Source organism: Xiphias gladius, chromosome 20 (genome assembly GCF_016859285.1).
Source record: "Xiphias gladius isolate SHS-SW01 ecotype Sanya breed wild chromosome 20, ASM1685928v1, whole genome shotgun sequence".
NCBI lineage: Eukaryota > Metazoa > Chordata > Actinopteri > Istiophoriformes > Xiphiidae > Xiphias > Xiphias gladius.
The window spans coordinates 15,164,547-15,183,209 of record NC_053419.1 but is presented as its reverse complement, the minus strand read 5'-3'; the positions used below and the strand labels follow the sequence as shown (position 1 = coordinate 15,183,209).

Genomic DNA, 18,663 nt, shown 5'->3' with positions numbered 1-18,663 from the left:
CCTAGTTTGACTTTAGATGTAACATTGTAAAATGCAGTGCAAAAGAGGTTATCTTCTGGCATATTTACAAGTGCAGGGTGACTGGAAACTTGCATTGCCAGGCTTTTGACAGCATGGGGCGGGCCTGTGCTGTAAAGTAATTAAATTGATGAGCCATCTCAATCGCTGGAGGATGGTCTGGAGAGTCATTAAGAGCTTGGACGGGGCTATAAATCGACTGGTCTTTTCATTGTTTGTGTCAACCAAAGACAAACACTGATACATCTGTTTTCTTGTTTTTCTTTCTTATTCCTAATATTTTAACTCTAAATAAATGATCACTTTTATTCGAACAAAAATCTTCTATTTACAATATGCGTGAAAAAGTCACTGGAACTCTCTCTGACAAAAACTTGTGTCACACTGTTACAGCTGTCTATAGTTTTGTCTGGCACTGATCACAAATGATAAATAACACGCAGCTTCATTTGTGACGCTGCCATTAAGCAGTAATGCATACCATGACTGACAGACTTATCCAGGCACCTTGTATAATGAGCTAAATACATACAATATGAAGCACATGTAATATATTTAGCAAGACACTCACTTATCACAAGTTATTCTGCCCATGCCTTCTACAAATTCATCCCCCACGATTTGCCTCCCACTGTGTTACCATGACGACTACTCAATATTAATAAACCTGAATCATGTTCCCCATCATTCATCAGAACCATGACAGTTTCCAACCTTGGCATATTTAGTAGCTTTTGGCTGTTTTTTTATGGCCGAGGTAGGTTTTTGTCTACATATGTGGTATTTACCTTTTGCCCCAAACATGCTGACAGTATTATATTTATCATACTGTTACAGATAATATGATAACATTATTATAATTACCCTAGGTCTCTGCATTTGTTTGGTGGTCTTCTGCACCCCTAATAAGGATGATTCATTAAAAGTGTGCATGAACAGCAATGGTGGACTGTGTCAGTCTTTCCTAAGTAGCACAATTGAATGCGGCTTCCAATTAAGGCATGTCCTTCATGCATCTGATACCTTTTTCTGTCTGTTTCGTAACATTTAAATGGTTGCAAAGCTGCAGTTAGTTCTCACAATAAAGAGTTACGTACATAAGTGGTATTTTTTGACTTCCTCACCAATTTCATAAATGTAATATTTAAATGTATAATGTTAGATATTCATTAATGTAATCATAAATGCTGGAATATTTGATTAAATGATAATCAGTATGTGCTACCACATATTTTCTGTATTATCATGTAAAAATATTGCACCTAATTCAACCTATTTTATAGTGCTTGCTTTTAAAAAACTATATATCTTTCACATATTGTTTTACTAATATACAAATTCAGCCATGTTAGCTTATGTACATGATTTGTATTGTGTCAAATAGCTGATATATGTACAGTAATTTACAGTTAGAGTTACAGACCACTTTGCCACTCAAGTGAATGGGAAAGTGGTCTCAGACTTTTGGACATCTGTAACAGTGGTCCCAATTATGTTTTATGCATTTGTACAGTGGTAGTAGAATTTGTAACCTATACAGGGCTGGAGAGTAACATTTAACTGGTAGTTTCTCATACTAAGCCTATGACGCTAAGACTGTCCGCACTGTTTTTTGCAAGTGATAAGGTTTGATTTGTGTGACCGAACATCACCGATTTATTTGCATGCGTTGCTGTAGTAATGTCATAGACATCAGTAACTATGTAGCTACCGTCACTCTGGATTTGAGGTCGTCATTGTGTGTCGCATTTCCAGTGACTCAAAAAGACACTTTGAGTTGAGCAGCCAGAGCATCTGGACTGAGACACATCTGTAGAGATCCCACTGGAATCACATTTCAAACCACCTCCAAATGGGGTTTGGATCCAATTAGCAAAAATCACATTTCATGTGGTTTTTGCTGTCCAGATTTTTCTAAAATCAATCTGGATACAAGCGTGATATGCCAAAAAATGGATTTGGGCAGTCTGACCAAGGCCTAAGAAGAATCCCTGTTAGATCCAGAGGTGGAGAGTAGTGGACAGTGGAGAAAGTGTGAATGAAATATGAATGAGCATGTGCTAATAAAACCCTTGGATTATTTGTCAAAGTCTGTCCCACGTCAAGTCCCTGGGTATATCATGCTGTATTTTATTAACTGATTCCACACACATGCATAAGCAAACAGAACATTTTTTTTTCTCCCACAGCTAACCATCACCATGACATAGAACCATATCAAAAAACTGCCAGGCCTTACTAATGTTAATTTAAAAAAAAAGAAAAGGCATACACAAGTAAAGAGAATGCATACAAACTCGTTTCTTCTGCCTTATTCCAGCTTCCTTTTCCTCTGGATCTAATTTATTGGTAAGATTTAACATACACTCACGCTTATATGAAATATTACTTCAAAATTACTCAGAACAGTCGCACACCTCTGTGTGTAGCTGATTAATAGGCAGACAAAAAGACTGACAAAGCCCCCTAGTCTTCAAAGATTAACGCAGAGGATCACAGGCACAGTGGTATTATTTTCTTTTCTCACTCTTTCGGGTTGGTGTTATTTTAACCATCCTTGTCAGAGTGGGTGCTAACACCGAGCAGTGACATGTCACACGGAGGGCTTAAAATCCATTATCAGAGTCAGTCCCTCAAGGCTGTCTGCTGCTCTTAAGACTGTTGAAATGCATTTGCAATGAATTAAATTCTAGTCAGAGCCAGTGCTGAAGTTTTGGAGACATTGCATTCCATTTTTTGCCTGTGTCCCCTTTCTGCTGCTGCTGAGCCAGAGAGGATGACATGTGGTTTATTCTGGCGCTCGCTAACCTCAGTTTATAACAACAGCTGTTGTAAGTGTAGGATAGTCTTTTAGTCAGGTAATGCTTTTGTGCTAATGCTTTCCTTTTTCATCACTTGGCTCATCAAACACCGGTTGGTTATATTATACAGCGCAGCAGTAATGTGCTGTGTAAAACTGTTTATAGTTACGCTGCTTACATTAAAGCCTGCACTGTTGTTTCCATTATCACAGTAACCTTTTTTCCACTGTGTGAAATGGAAATTAGTTACTGGAAATGTAAAGACAACAATTACAAGTGGTAGTTATAATGTCAGATCATAGTGTTTTAAAATCATCATATGGGCAAGAGAGATTACTCTTTTTGATACTCATTTCATTTTGTAAGGAGCATAGTATTTAAAACCATTTTTGCCAAGCTCAATTTTAACATGTTCACTCAACAAGTCCTCCAACCTAAACGTCCATATAGGTCGTTTCTCCCTACCCTGGGATATGAACTATAGGAACATACCAGCAGCAGGCGTCACAATAATATGTTACCAAAAACATGTTAACAATAATAAACAAGCAGTTAAGGTTGTGGAACAGTCATGGTTTAGGCACCAAAATTCATCAGTTAGGTTAGAGAAACGATTGTGGTTTAGGTTAAAATAAGTGCTTCCTTAAGGTAAGAAGATCTTCACGGTCAGGGTTACAATAATAAACATATGGTGGATGTATTGAATGCAAATTGTAAAAACAACATTTCATAGGCCTCTTTTGATTATTATTAACCACCCTGTGAGGAGGAAACTTCATTGGGCAGATGTGAATTGTGAGAGCAGCAACAGCATCTAGCCTTTAGCCAGTGGTGTGGAATGAACGGTGGAATTCTGGTTGAACCTGTGGGCAATGTACCATGTCATTCGCTGTGTTTGTGTGTGAAAGGGGTATTACTGGTGCACTCTGTGAACTCTCCTGGGGCTGCTTGGTAAAGTTCAGAACTCTGTAAACATGGCTTTTCCCGGTCGCATGTCATTTTTAAGCTTTAAGTATGACAACTGCAGCCTATCTTGGTTTCTATGCTTTTAGGGAATGCTGGAATGTTTTTCATTATGGCACATTTTTGTATCCAGCTACAGTATCCGTCTTCCTAATGGAAGTATTCAGAGGGTGAGCAGATGGTAGGACATTAGTGGCATATCTTTCATCAGTTGATGTCCCTTTTGGGACATCTCTGGTAAAGTTGTTTTGATGCTGGGTTGGCAAAGATGTATTTCTTAACTTCAGGCACCACCTGAAACTTTAATTTTGGCCTGTCAAATTCCAGTAGTTTATAGTAGTTTAGAAAAGACGGATATTGTTGTCTCCAATCTCATTTTAAGGTACTTGTACACTGTCTCAGTATGTAAGACTTTATTAAAATGTGCGGCACACTCCAAAAGTCAGGAATTAAATGATGAGTTGTCAGCGTGGAGTGAGATTTCTGCTTGGTTGCCTCTGGTTTGCATAAAAAGTCAACAGGGAGGAAAAATAGCAACTCCACCCAAACAAAGGTTTCGTGCAAACCCTTATCCCCTAATCCCTCTACCCACCATCCCCTATATGTCTCCACAGTCCCGTGTTGCTAGCAAATGAGCGTCTTGACTCCCCCTGCTCCGCTGCACAGCACAGCTCAGTTTACCTCATTACCACTGAATTTCAATGCTTTATAGTTTAAAGCAAATACATTGTAATAATAATTCTTCCATCCTTTCAGTCCTACACCGTTGGTTAAATGCCGGATCAAGTGTGTCATTTAGTGTACCACAGAGATCTGCATTACACTGCTGCAGTCAAGGGTGGGAATTAAGATGCACAATGGAATGCAGTTCAAATAAGCCTTCTGAGCAAATATTAGCAAATACTTGCAGCGTAACAGTAAAACCAAAACATGCAATAATGTGTAGATATATTCAATATGTTAATATAATCTAATTCTAATGTGCCCCTGATAATCCAAGAATTTGGAATGGGTGAAATTATTATATGAGCAACATCAGCAAACTACTGAAGCAGTGCTTTTGTCTTATGTTAAAATTGTATCATAATCCACCAATTTAAGGGGGCCCCTTGGTGGGTCCAATATTTTCTGTATTATTTAACACGTTTTTGAATTAGGATCACTCTCAGTCAATTCAATGGCTCAATGGAAGCAAAGCAAGCATTAATGGATTGAGAAAGAGTATTAAATCAAACAGGCTTTATTCCTAACTAACAGGTTTGACATGCTGAGAAAGACTGGTATTTGAATTTCCTCTCCCTTCTCATAATTTATAAACGTAGGTGGACTAGTACAGACAATATCTGTTATTCTTTGTGGCAAGATGAAGATATCAAGAGAGGCAGATAATATTTATTTCTCAACTGTTACAGTAAGTTGAAGTATACAGTATTGCTGCTATTTTTATAATAACCTCCATTGATATCTGAAAGGAGATGCATTTGTGTAACTCTCTTTGATATATCTTTGTATACCTGTGCCTCAGAGGCTTATCTCAGAAAATCAATCAGCGGTGTCGACATTTAATCAATTTGTTAACATGTTCACTTTAACAACACTAAACCTAAAAGTGTGTCTATTACCGGTGTTTGTATTGTCTATATTTTCTTTCCTGACGTAAACAAAGATAGCTCACCATTAACAGGCCATGTCTCCATTGTGCTCATCATAAAAGGAAGCAAATAACAGAAGTTCTTTCATGCCTTCGGCGATCAAGCTCAGCTGATGGCAGCAGAGTGTGGTGCAGCCGCGGGACAAGGCAATCCGTTACTCTCAGTGTCATCCGTTGTGCTGTCACCACTAAGTAAAGGAGGATGACAGCTGAAGACCAAATGGCCTGCAAACACAGTCTCCATAGTGTAGAATGGACTCATCCTGGTTAGCTGAGCACATACATGCGGATTTTATCGGTAAAAATGACTGCTCAGTATTCAAGTGTGAGCGATTGTGTTAGAGAGTGAGGCCTGTGTGAAATAGAACAAGGCAGTAGCATTCCCAATAGCTAAGAGACAACTCTGTTTTTTCTCACTGAAGATTAAGTGTGAACTCACATGAATATGAGGAACAAACTGCTGGGGACTGTATTTCACCCTCACAAGTTTTCTTTTTTTGCTCTTGCAGCAATAAAACTGTTGTGCCTAATTTAACCCATTTGAACAGCAGTGGAGCTACAGGGCATGTGTCTCTGCCCCCTCAAACCAGATTAGGCTGTCAAATATGCTTTTAGAGTATTTGATCCCCCCCCCCCGCCTGTCAGTGTGATTTAGAGCTGCGCTGTTTTGAAGACTTTTTTATGTGTGTGTTGTTTTGTTTAGACTCAGCAAGGATATGTTTCCTTATTATCCTTGTTTCTCAAGTCTTCACTTTTTACACCACTTCCCTAGCCATGTTCTGTTGAAATTTGCAAAAGTTGCACTGTGAAAATATATAAATCCTTCATCACAGATTGTTCACACTTCCCTTGCTATCTCTTCCTTTTTTTTTTTTTTGAATGTGTGATTGTCATTCAGTATGACCATCTAGCATCTTAATTTTGACAGGAGTTCTTAGATAGATTACGCTCAGTTCCTGATTAAAGATGAGGGCGCCGATGGGTGATTAGCAAAATGAATAGAATTCATTCAGAATGTGTGAACTTTATTTTTTAGGGGTGATCTGTGTGTAGTATATAAAGTGCAGGGAGATACAGTATACGTGCCGTTATCTTTGGTGCATTTCATTTTACTTCCATTTCTTCAAACCTGTTTTGTACTTCTAATCCCTGAAGTATACTCAACAGTGAAATACCATCACTCTGTTGCTTAATGGTGTCATAAAATTCTCATTTGTAATAGCCCCCAGAGAATACATATGGTCAGCACTTAGTGTTTTAGTTGTTACCTTCATTGCCTACATTCAGGAATGGAGCAGATATGCATTTGCAGAAAAAAAGATAATATGTAAACATCCAATCCTTCAAATTTAATCCAGTAGTTTAAGATATTAATTATAATTGATTGAACTTGCAAATTTGTGAGCACAAAAACACACAAAAACAAACATCCACACTGCGTATAATGTTTCATTTTTGCTGTTTCTTTATGTAGTAAATAATAAATAATAAATCAATTCACCAGAATCTAATGTTTTATTTTATGTGTTTTCAATAAGTGATCAGCTGCCAAGATGTTAATAATAGTTATAATTCTAACAACATCTCAGTCAATGAAATTGCATTTCTGGTTCTTGAAATCTCTTGGCCTGTTCTCACAGCAGAAACATTACAGAAGACCGGACTGAAATTCATTTATCTGAAATACAAATCCTCCCCCTGCCCAGCCCTTGTGTCTTTGGAGAGTTGTCTGAACAGAGAGAGCAAGTAGCTAGTGGGCTGTGCTAAGGGCTAACCTTAAATCCTCTCATTCAACTGCCGAGTGCTGCATGACACTTCTGAATTACAGACAGCTATTCCCACGGCTCCGCCTCAGTGTGATGAATGGCCCCAATCTTGTTCTGGTGAGGAAGTTAGCATTACATTCATGAGATACAGTTAATGGATCTGGGACTGGAGAGCTTTTCCATTGAATATTTAACCTACAGTATAGGACTTTGTCTAGAACACGTGAAGAATGCATAATTCTTATTGCACATTCATCCTTTTTTAGTGTTTGCCAGTGGTTTCTCCTGGGAGATTAAAAAATGCTGTCCATCAATTTGTATCGTAAAATCGGAAAATGTCTACAGCAAAGACAGAGCTGACGTGACCTTATTTCAGTGTTACACCCTTTTTGCAAAAACTGCGTTCATTCCATCTTATGAGATAGAGATCTTAATTCAACTATATGATCTTCCCATTATGAGAAGGCTAAATATGAGAAACTAGTCTCGTAATTAGAAGCAGAGAGTTCAGTTACTACTGGTGGCTGTTGATAGTGTAGGATTGTAAATCACAATGTTGATCATCAAATAACGTTTGAGCATCAACTTAAGACTCAGGATAATACAAACTAACTGCCACCTCACCCCGTTTTGACACATCCATGAGGCAAGACTTGAATGTAGAAAAGTCTATACAATTAAAGCCTGACATGAGTATGAGGGTCTTCCAATTGCCAAAACATATGCAGTAATTTAACAAGCTTAAGGGGCGTCCGCTGTGCATTTACATCTTTTCTCTCCAGTTTGTTCCCTGCCTGCATTAAAATCTTGTCCTTGATGATTTTCAAAAAAGGCTTGATAACTGAAGAACAGCTGTTGCTCTGGTGGCAAAGCCAAGAGGCTTTGGAGGTTTCACATTTAGCATTGTTTCATATTTTATTGTTGATGAGATGCTACAAAAAAGTGGAGAAAATAAGAAAGCTGATCCAGGCAAGTTGTAAGCCCCCAGAAACAGATGTTATCGAATGCGTTATAGACAGTTATCTGGTAGAAAAGCTCTGTCACAGTATTCGAAATATTCCAAAATTGTGATTTTTTTTTTTTTTCTCCTTAACTCTTGTAGTTTAAAAGTGCTGAATGAAACAGTTGTTTGTTAGATCTGAAAACATTTTGGCTAACATTCCCATTTCTCTCTCCTAAACTCAGTAATAAGTTTCATGCTTTCCAAAAATCTCTCACTTTATTTCTTCTAAACTCTGGTTCAATCAGGTCTTTGTATCTCAGTTTGACCCGTTTTATTTCTAACTTAATTTCACTTCCCTAAATTTTCCTGTCCTTTATTGAGCAGCGTTTATTAAAATCTATCAAATGAGGCCTTTAGTTTCTTTGGCAACCCGAAGGTAATTTTTTTTACTGCAGATCTCAGGCACCTTGCAGAACAAAATGTACTGACATTCAATATTCATCAGATTTGTCTATTTTTAGAGGAGGATTTGAACACTGTCCAGTCTGTGCAGTCAAAACAAAGCTGAAGGGCAAGAAAAACAATTTTCACCCTGATTTTTTTTTTTTAATGTTTTTACCTTTAAGCACAGTCTGGATAAAAGTTTGCGTCTCTGTCTACAAAATGATTTCTTTCCTTTTTCTTTATTGAAGACACTACTGCGCCTTTAACACTTGAACACATCTTCTAGATATAGTTCTTTCACCCTCCGGCCTTTTGTTTGATGGTGGTAAACTGGCACAATTGGTAATAACACTGCAAAGCAGTTTGCAGTTTTCACTTGGGGGTGTAACGTTATCTCCCATTAGTGCCATATGTTACTGCTGTGTTGGGTGTGACAATCCTGATGTATCTTTGTCATGAATAGTTTTAGCCAGTCTGAGAGGTTGTCTAGTGCATCGCCTCGTGTGATGGCAAACTCACAAAACTCCGTTTTTGGTCATAACGCAAGAAATCATATGCTAATTATGATCAAATACACCTAATAGCTTTTATTAAATTCCTTCAAAGTCTTCAGTACATACACTATGAGTCAGACATGGAAGTAAACTGCAACCGGACTGTCTGGCGAGGCATGCAAACGCAAGGCGGTACTTCTAGTTTCCTCTCTTTTCTCTTTTGCAGCATAAAATCCCTGTTGAGTAACCATAACAAGGAGTATGTTATGTTTTGAAATAATGTTATGATAAAATAGATTTAAAAAATTGTTATATAAGGTCATATAAGTATAATACTGAGTGACAAAGAATATTCACGGCTTACTAAATTAACATTTCAAAATATTGTAGCATTGATGCTTCTACATGTTAATATTTAATTCTGAAAGTCACTAGATCCTATTCTAATTGCTTATAGGAATATTAAATAAATATTATCATTGAATCAAATGATAAAATAAGGGAACTTAGATCTCTTTATTTTTTTTTTTTTTTTTTCATATGACAAAACTTTTCAACAGCGTTTCCCAGCAGCATTTCGCTCGCCTCTAACAGATAAACTGAGCCAGCAGAAAAGTTCATCAAGTGTAACCTCTTTGTATTGGTTGTGTAACAGCCTTTTGTTTAACATCTAAGATTGATAATGCAACCCAAATCATAAAGAGGAGGCTATTAAGTCTACAAGTTATTAATGGTAAGCAAAATGACATTTTAATGGGGTCCAGCTTTGATATACAGTGCATCTGCTGTTGTCGCAGTCATTCTTAATTAGTATTTCGTATGTTGGGGCAAATAGAATTCATTAAAAATACTTCATAAATTAAACTGTAACAGCCAGTTTTAAGTTAAAATGTTTGGACCCAGTGTTCCCCCATCAGGTGTCTGACCAGAATGTTTGCAGTATGCTCAGGTAAATGTGATTTGTTTCGTGTGGAGGTTGTTGAGTCTCAAGGGTAGACTGAGAGTTGAACTAAAACAGAATGATGAAATGTAACTGAAAATCTAAAAACTTGCGAAATCAGTACATTGTTTTTAATTAACCTTAGTACATCACCACTGACTTCACCAATACTAATAAATCTCTATGTTTCAATGCCCTCAATGTCATTTCAAGGTTTGTGTATGAATGAAATGGAGACATTTCTGCTCCTCAAAGTCCCCTATGTTTAGAGTATGTAATACTCATTCACTATACTTTATAAATTAATTATTTCCCTTTTTTCTCTCCAATGTGGAATGGAAAGTTCCCTACTCGATAAATTCCTTTTCATTGGTTACACTCCTTGTTGGCCTGGGGAAGGTGTAAAAGTGCAGTCACCTGACACTCTTTTGCACCTGCCAGTGTAGATTCTCACCGAGAGAACGTAACGCGTGGGGTTTTGTTCCTGGCATGAAAAAACAACACAGACCTCTGTATCGAGTTACAGTGCCATTGTAGTCGAGCAGTAAAATGAGCAGTATTGATGATTCTAAGCTGCGAGTTGGCAGTTTCATTTCCATTTTAATCACATGAATCACATTAAAAAACTACCATGTTTTCTGTATTTTATCAAATAGGATAATTAGCACGTTTCTTTCTTCTTTGTTTGAATCCCTCCCTCCTTTCTCAACTGCCATCTTCCCCGCTCTCATCTTTCGCATTATACTATCTTTTTGCCTCCTCGCTGCCACCTGATCCCGATTAAAATGCACACGCTGACCTCTGCGTCTGACTCTCTCCCAAATCTATGCCTTCCTCCTCACCCTCTCTCTATGTCCTCCTCCCACCACCTCTCCTTCTTTCTCTGTCTCTCTTTTCTTGCAGTGTCCTGAGGGGCTGAGGCCAATGAAAGATGGCTCAGGTTGCTATGACTACTCCAGGGGCATTGACTGCACGGATGGCTTCAATGGAGGCTGTGAACAGCTGTGTCTCCAGCAGCTTGTGCCCCTTGAAGATGACCCCAGCTCCAGCAACGTGCTTATGTTTTGCGGGTGAGACTAACAGTAAAATAGTGAGAGGTGTCTGGAGGCTGGAAATAAAGGTTCCTCATGAAAGAGGCTTCATGAGTGATATTTCAATCAAGAAATTCTCTTGATCTCTTGTTTTGTATTTTGCTTCATCATCAACCTGCAACATTTACGCCACAGTTCATCTTATAATGTTTAGCATCTTGCCAGCAAGTACACATAGAGTATCTATACTTTCACCTCATGTGTAACTAGGTTCACATACATTACGAATTGTACACTGTATTGACAGCTTTTCCCTTCTACCCAGGTGTGTGCAGGAGTACAAACTGGCAGGGGACGGGCGCTCCTGCCTCCTGCAGTCTGACAACTGTGAAGGACCAAAATGCCCAAGGCAGGATGTCAACTTCAATGACACCCTGTTTGGTGAGATGCTGCATGGATACAACAACAAAACCCAGCAAGTCAACTTGGGACAGATATTCCAAATGACCTTCCGGTAAATAGAGTTCAAGTTTACACATTTACACTTACACAGATGCATAATAGAAATTAGTTCCATGGAAAAATACTATTTATTTTCCTATTGTTAGTGACTAAAGAATATATGGTTCTTGCCTTTTCTCTAATCTTATCTATTATCTTGTTTTATCTTATCTTAAGTTTGTGCATGGGTCTTTCTATTCCTCTCTATCTCTATTTTGAAAAGCATTATTTTGTTATTTCTATCCATAAGTGTAGGTTACACTTGCGATCTTCCCACGAGACCTGTTGTTTCTCATCTTAACTGTTTACATTTGTCTGTGTCTCCGCACACACATCATCAGGAGTAACGGTCATCTTTTAACAATTCTGGGTTATAGGAGAGATAGAAAGGCTTGAGATCCCCTTGGAGTAGCTCAGAGAATCAGTAGTCAGGGTTTGCCGTTGGGGTGCTGCACCTGCGTTTGCAAAGATGTGTGTGTACACAACTGGACAAAAGTTATACCAAACCAACCTTTTTTTAGTTTTTAGTGAAATGTCAGGAGTTCAAGTCCAGTGAAAAACCTTAAATGGCAGAAAGGTAAGTGGTAAACTGCCTGAGGTTGAAAAAAAAGAAATACATTTAAGAAACACATTTAAGAAAATTAAATTAAACTTCATAGAAAACAGGCCTTTTTCAGGGATTAAGAAATTGGTTAATTTACTGCTTTCCTAAAGCAATGCAAGTAAATTAAGCCTTGAAAGTTAACGAGAAAAATTCCTACATATGCCCCACATTTTGCTGATTACTTACAAACTCTCTGTCTGTACAAAGGCAGTGTTGGAACGAACCTGGTTACTACACCCTCTGATGCATCATTAGGACAATACTGTACTGCAGGAGGTAGTACTGTATGTTGCCGTCAGAATGGTGAGTAAAAAGACAAATAACAAAGGAAGACAGACCGGCTGGTCAGGGTTTCATCCTACAGCAAGATAATGACCCAAAGCATTAGAAGAAAAAGAACTAGACCAGCATAGTCTCCGTGGAACTGGTTTGGGATGAACTGGACAGAGGGTGAAAGCAAAGCAACCTACAAGTTCAACACATTTGTGGGAACTTCTGCAACGGTGTTGGGACGAACTTTCCAAACAACATTTGATTTGAGAGAACACCATGACTGTGTTTGACTGCTGAATGATTCAATCATTTATATTAAACTTAGGATTTAAATTTGCATGATTCTTTTTAAAAAAGAATCTTATTTGTACGATGAGAGAGAGAGGGGGAGAGAGAGAGAGTGAGAGTGAGAAGGGGATGAGAGAGTTGTGGTTGACTGAGGATTGAGACTTATCCCATGGCAGCTCTCTCTAAACAGTCAGCTGTCTGAAAACCTGGCTCACTCTGATAAGTCACATGCTGTTTTTGGTGAAATGCTCCTGTAATCACAGAGAGATGATGAGAGTCTATCTATGCCCAAACCTTTATCTCATTTTCTCTCTGTCTGTCTTTTATTTACTCACTCTCTCTCACACACACATACACATAACGACACACACATACTATACATAGACACATTTTTTTCAAATAACCATAATGTGTTTTTCATCTGTTCTGACTTATAGGTCACAATAGCTGCGCTTGGCTAAACGCAGCCACATGATTTGTCTGCTGTAGGTCATCGGGGTCAGTCCTTTGTAACGTATTGTATATGTATCTGTACGATCCTCCTTTGAATCCATTGGAAAGCTTTCTTCTGAAAGAAATTCACTGTAATTCAGGTACTGTAATTTCACGTAATACCTCAAAGTAGTCAGCATTTAATGTTAGTAATCCAGAGAAAAGTGCATGAAAAAAGCACTTTTGGCTTAATATTATTTTATTCTTAACATAAATGTCTTTTAGATGAAGTAATTCTAAATGACACCAAGTTGAGTTTATTAGGGTTTTAATGCACTAGTACACAATCGTGTCTGCATCTGTCCTTGAAGACGCCTTTGAGAAGTGGGTGCCCTTAACCACCCAAGTAGAAAGCCTCTGGCTACTGCATGTATTGACTAGAGTGAGTTCCATACAAATAGGCTCAGAGAATACAATTGTATTTGCACAAAAGGGGAACACTGGCACAAATGTGTTTTTTCATGCATTATATTTCAACCATTTAGCAGATCATACATAACAGGGTGGTAAAGGTTATATTGACTTGTCTTTGCATTGGTTTGTTCTGAAGAACCACACATCATAAGGTAGAACACTTTGGAGCATTGATAGAAATAAAGAGCTATGATATTTAAAGGGGAACTGGGAACTATGATCACCTAAAGAGCTATAAGCTAAAAGGGGCTTGTTATCCATCTTAAGACAATTTGTAGGAATGACTGACACATCTGCAGTCCAATATGGGAAAAGAACTAAGAGTGTGATGTTTCCCAAAGTTTAAAGGGGCCAAACCAGTAGGGAAGTACCTCTAATACACTAAACAGGGCACAGTTTGACAGATAGAACAAAGGCACAGTTTGAGGATTTTAAAACCAGGGAAAGCAGACAGTCTTGATCCATTTGCCCTCAAGCAGTGGAGAGCACAGTGGGTCTTCTGCCTCGAGCTCTACGCACTGGGTTACATCAAACTACTGTATGGCCAGTAGATGGATTTGCACTCGGGCCAGGGCTCCGGTGAGGTTATTCAAACAACAGGTTTAAACTAGTCTCACAACGTGGCAGCCCCGAGACTCACTAGACAAGCACAGAAAGATCTGAGTATCTTTATATGGGGAAAGAAACTACGCAGAGTATATGACCTACATGGAAAAAGATCCTAAATCAGAACATTTTATTGTTTATTGACAGACATGTTTTGGCTCCTGCTGTTTTCAACACTTACCTAGGTTTAAATGCTATTTCTTAATATCACTGATAAAGCCATGAGGACACACCTCATATTATGTTGAAATCACATGAAATAAAATAAAATAGAATGGCCAGTAAAAGAGAAGGAAGAAGTCATATGTGCATTAACTTTTCCATTTTCCAAATTTAGTGATTGTCCCTCCTCTACCCAGGTTAGAATTATTTGTAACGGTCTCAGTCCACACCCAGTGGAGCAAAGCATCTCTCTGGTCCCATCCACACTTTACCAACGTCCATCTCTTCTGGAAGCCAATCCAACCACTGGATTAGTCTCAAATCCCCAAAAATAAAAGATATCAAAATGCTAGCTAAATAACAAGATTAAAAAACATTTACTATAGCCACAATTCAGCTCTACCTGACTAAAGTATTTGTTCATCTGTTAGATGTCTCGTAAAATTTTACTCAGGCTAATAATCTTTTAGAAAGATTTGTAAAAGACTGCCTACAGTCTCAAGGTTACTGCAGTCAAATGCACTCAATAAATATCTAAACAAAAGTGTACTTTTCCACTCACTGAAAACAAAGTTGAAGCGTAATGACCACTCAGCCACAGCTCTCTATCCATCCTTTGTGTGGCCTCATCGTACTGCGGTTATTTATCTTTTTAAGAAGGTAAATCACTGCTGCTACATTGCATATGTTTTTGTGGTGCACTAATACTTTGCCTGCTGTGAGATTTCTGTAAAATACAGGCCAATAGCATTTTCTCCTCACCACCTCAACTTTAATTTTATCACACCTGTGCAATTTGCACCTGCTCCTAGAAGCTATAAAAATTTCCATGCTAATTGCAAGATGCATACTCAGCCGCACATATCACGTTCCCTGCAGTTAGAGGCACACTTGGCTGATTACATGCAGATGACAGGCAGAGTGCACTTCCAGGCTCATGTGCCTTTTTGGATAAATAACACACACGTCTGTAGGTGCAGAGTGCATCTGAAACAAAGCGCAAACAGAATTTATGAAAACTGACCTACTGTACACAGTTCAGCTGTTATTGGAGAGGGCAGGCAAAAGAAAAAAACGGAAATAAGAAATGAGCAAGTTACTCTCTGAGTCCATGGCAGAACGCAGCACTAAATTGCATATGGTTCACCAGTAGGTATTTTGCATGCATCCCCATTGCGCTTCCATCTTTTGTTTATGAGCTTGACAAAATTTATTTCACTTAATATTTTGAAAGACACATTTTTCTTGAGCTTTTCATCATTCTAAGTCTAACCAGACAAGCTAAGCACACAGGAGTATAATACGTGTCTCTAATTAAACATGTGTATTACTGCATGTCATCCCACTAAAGTACTCATTCTGCTTATCAAATCCACACTGTCTTTTGTTAAAAGAACAATAGCTTTGTCTTCAGAATGACTTGGTCCCGTGAGATTCTGCTTCAGACTCGGTACATACACTCTCGCAATATGTTACAGTTTTTATCCTCATCATTTTCTCCACTTCCCTCCAAGCTGCCTTTGATATGCAGATGCAAGTCTTATCACACAGCCCTGCATCCCTTTAATTTCTCTCACCTCCACTGTCTGCCCCCCCCCCCACACACACACACACACACACACACACACACACACACACACACACTCCCTTGCATTAGCAATATTTGATGATTGAGATAAATAATATGATAGGAGTCACAGTTGTGTTTTAATATGACATATTACATTTGATTTATGGATGTATTGCAAACATTTAAATTGTTTTAAATTGATCTTGCATTGGACAGGCACTTGAAGTTGATCAGGGGGAATGAAATTTGAAAATTGCAGTTATGAAATTACAGATTAATACAATAACATGCAGGGATGCATTTGGGTAATAAAGTGACGTGTTATGGTGAATTTTAACGGTTGAGAAAAGTCCGATTACAATGTGATTCCAATGCCTCTGTGTAAGGATATGAAATCAGAATCCACCCAACAGAGACTGCATAGGTAGTTATCTCATTTTAATTTTTTTTTTTCTTCTTGACAGCAGTTCACATCCTTCAGATATTTAAATGCATACTAGCCTCTTCACCTAACTTTCAAATCAGTGTGAAGAAGAACGCTTATTTCTCCTAAGAGTCCTATTCTTTTTATTTAGAGTTCAATTTAGTCATTTGTGCTCATAAATGTACACTAATAACATCCTGTCACTCATGTAGATGTGCTTATACCGGAAATAGGTCCCAAAGAGGTAACAAAAATGTGTACACACACACACACACACATGCGTGCACTGTACAGGTATTTAGATTGAGAACGGGGAAAATAACAGACAGGCAGCATCAATAGTGGTCATTCAGTGGAGAGACAAATAGCCAGACACATACACATATACACTGACTCACTGTTTGATCCTATTTAAGCCTATAATGGAGGAACGCGTACGAAATTTTGTTTCCTCGCAGTTCAGGAAAATTTCAACCTTTAAACTGCCCAAAATAGAGGTCTTTGGACCAGATCTGAAATGGTCCCCCTGGAAAACCCACCTGAACCCAATATATAAAAATAATTTTGATAAGAAAAGGAACCTGATCCAAAAGGCAACCGAGGACTGTTTGAATCTGACCTGAAAAGGCCCACAGGTAATTAGACCTGTTCCAAAATGTGGTCGAACTGAACAGACCCCACTAGGGAGAGAGTACAAACACTGACAGCAGCATGATGCACCACCACTTAACTAGCAGCGGGGGTTGGAAAGAGCAGCAATACATATCATCTTTCCCTGCACTTCACAGTTCACACTCTCTGTCTACTTAAAAGAAAACAACACTTTTTTGTTTTTCCAGCAATCACCTCATGATCAGAGCTGATAGTAAGTTCGCTTGGATACACTTTGGTATTCAACTTATTGACACAGAGATCTGAGACCAGCTACAATGGAAGAGAACCATCCCGAGACCCCAATAATTGATAACTATGATAATTGCATTTCTATCTTGGTAGAAAACACAATTATATTGAAATTTGCTGTACTGCCATAATGAAAAATATCATATCGAGATACATATTACAATAACATTTGTCTTCTGTAAATTTAAAATCTGTCGGGATAGATGATTGAATTCACTTAGCATTATATTTTATCACACACATCACCCTGAGAAATTGCGCCTGTCCGAATCAAGCTTAAGTGTTCGGTTCTTGATAGACAGGCACTATGTCCTGAGTGTTTCTCTTCCCTCCAAAGAGCTTTACAGCAAGAGTGCACCACAGTGACTGAGTGTTAGAAGTTTGGGTCGTGACAAATGAGAAGTGGTGGCGGAGAAGGAAAAGAAAAAAAAAAGTTTCACCTGCTTTGTGGAAAGGATGCTGCCGTCCTTGTCACTCTGATGTCGCAGATGCCTTTTTACAAAAAACGAAAAGATACAGTCAGGAAGAAAAGATACAAAACCGCTTTTGATAGGCACTCTACTAACTCCTCATCACCGCTCACCTCTCAGACTAAAATGACACCACAACATGAATAATTTGTCAATCTGGCAGCCCACAAGGCTCACAGGCATAAACACAGCCACATTTCCATGTTCCTCTGTAATTTTCAGTAATTATCTCCTTGGTGCACACATGGTAGCTTCTTGAGTCAACAAACATTATAAGGCAATTTCTTCCTACATAATGAGTAGCCACGAGATAGTGAGACAGACTGCCGAGGTGAAGGGGTTAAGCTGCTCAAGGTTGATGAGAAGCTTCTTAATTGTTTTCCTAAAATAAGTGGTATGTTGTTCCTTCTTTTTTGTCTTTTTTACCGCTTCCAACATTGAATTTAGAATTTACCTTTTTATTTTTGCCTGCACACATATGTGTGTGGGCGTGTGAGGCAGATTTGTGAAGTTACAAAGAGGTCTGTGGGTTTCTGGGTAGCTGTGTGACTGTGATATTCTATAATGTTGAATATGTTTATGCATATATTTAATGACTTCAGTCATAATTAACTGCACTTCCTAAATGCACGGTCTGCACTGTATACACGTTTAGTTGCTTTTACATGGATGTGGCATAGATATGGCAATGTATTGTGTCTGATTTGTTGACACAACAGATGTCTGCTATCTCAGCAGGGAACACTGAAAATTGGGACAGTATATAATTGAATGTAGTGGGTGTTTAAAGTGTAAAGGCCCACTTCACCACTTTTATGTATGGAGGTCAGTTTACTAGGCCCACTCATCCCGTGAAAGCAGTTGTATAATGTTTTCTGTGGCTATGGAAATAGTTCTCCATAGCT

The 18,663-nt window shown here is 38.4% G+C and overlaps 1 protein-coding gene across 1 annotated transcript in view; it reads left to right on the top strand.

Moving 5' to 3' along the window:
- Positions 1-18,663, top strand: part of LOC120806183 (astrotactin-2-like) — a 249,816-nt gene that overhangs the window by 153,427 nt on the left and 77,726 nt on the right. The window contains exons 12-13 of the mRNA XM_040157035.1: positions 10,924-11,090; positions 11,377-11,565. Coding sequence (XP_040012969.1) covers positions 10,924-11,090; positions 11,377-11,565 — 356 coding nt within the window. The remainder of the gene's footprint in view (positions 1-10,923; positions 11,091-11,376; positions 11,566-18,663) is intronic.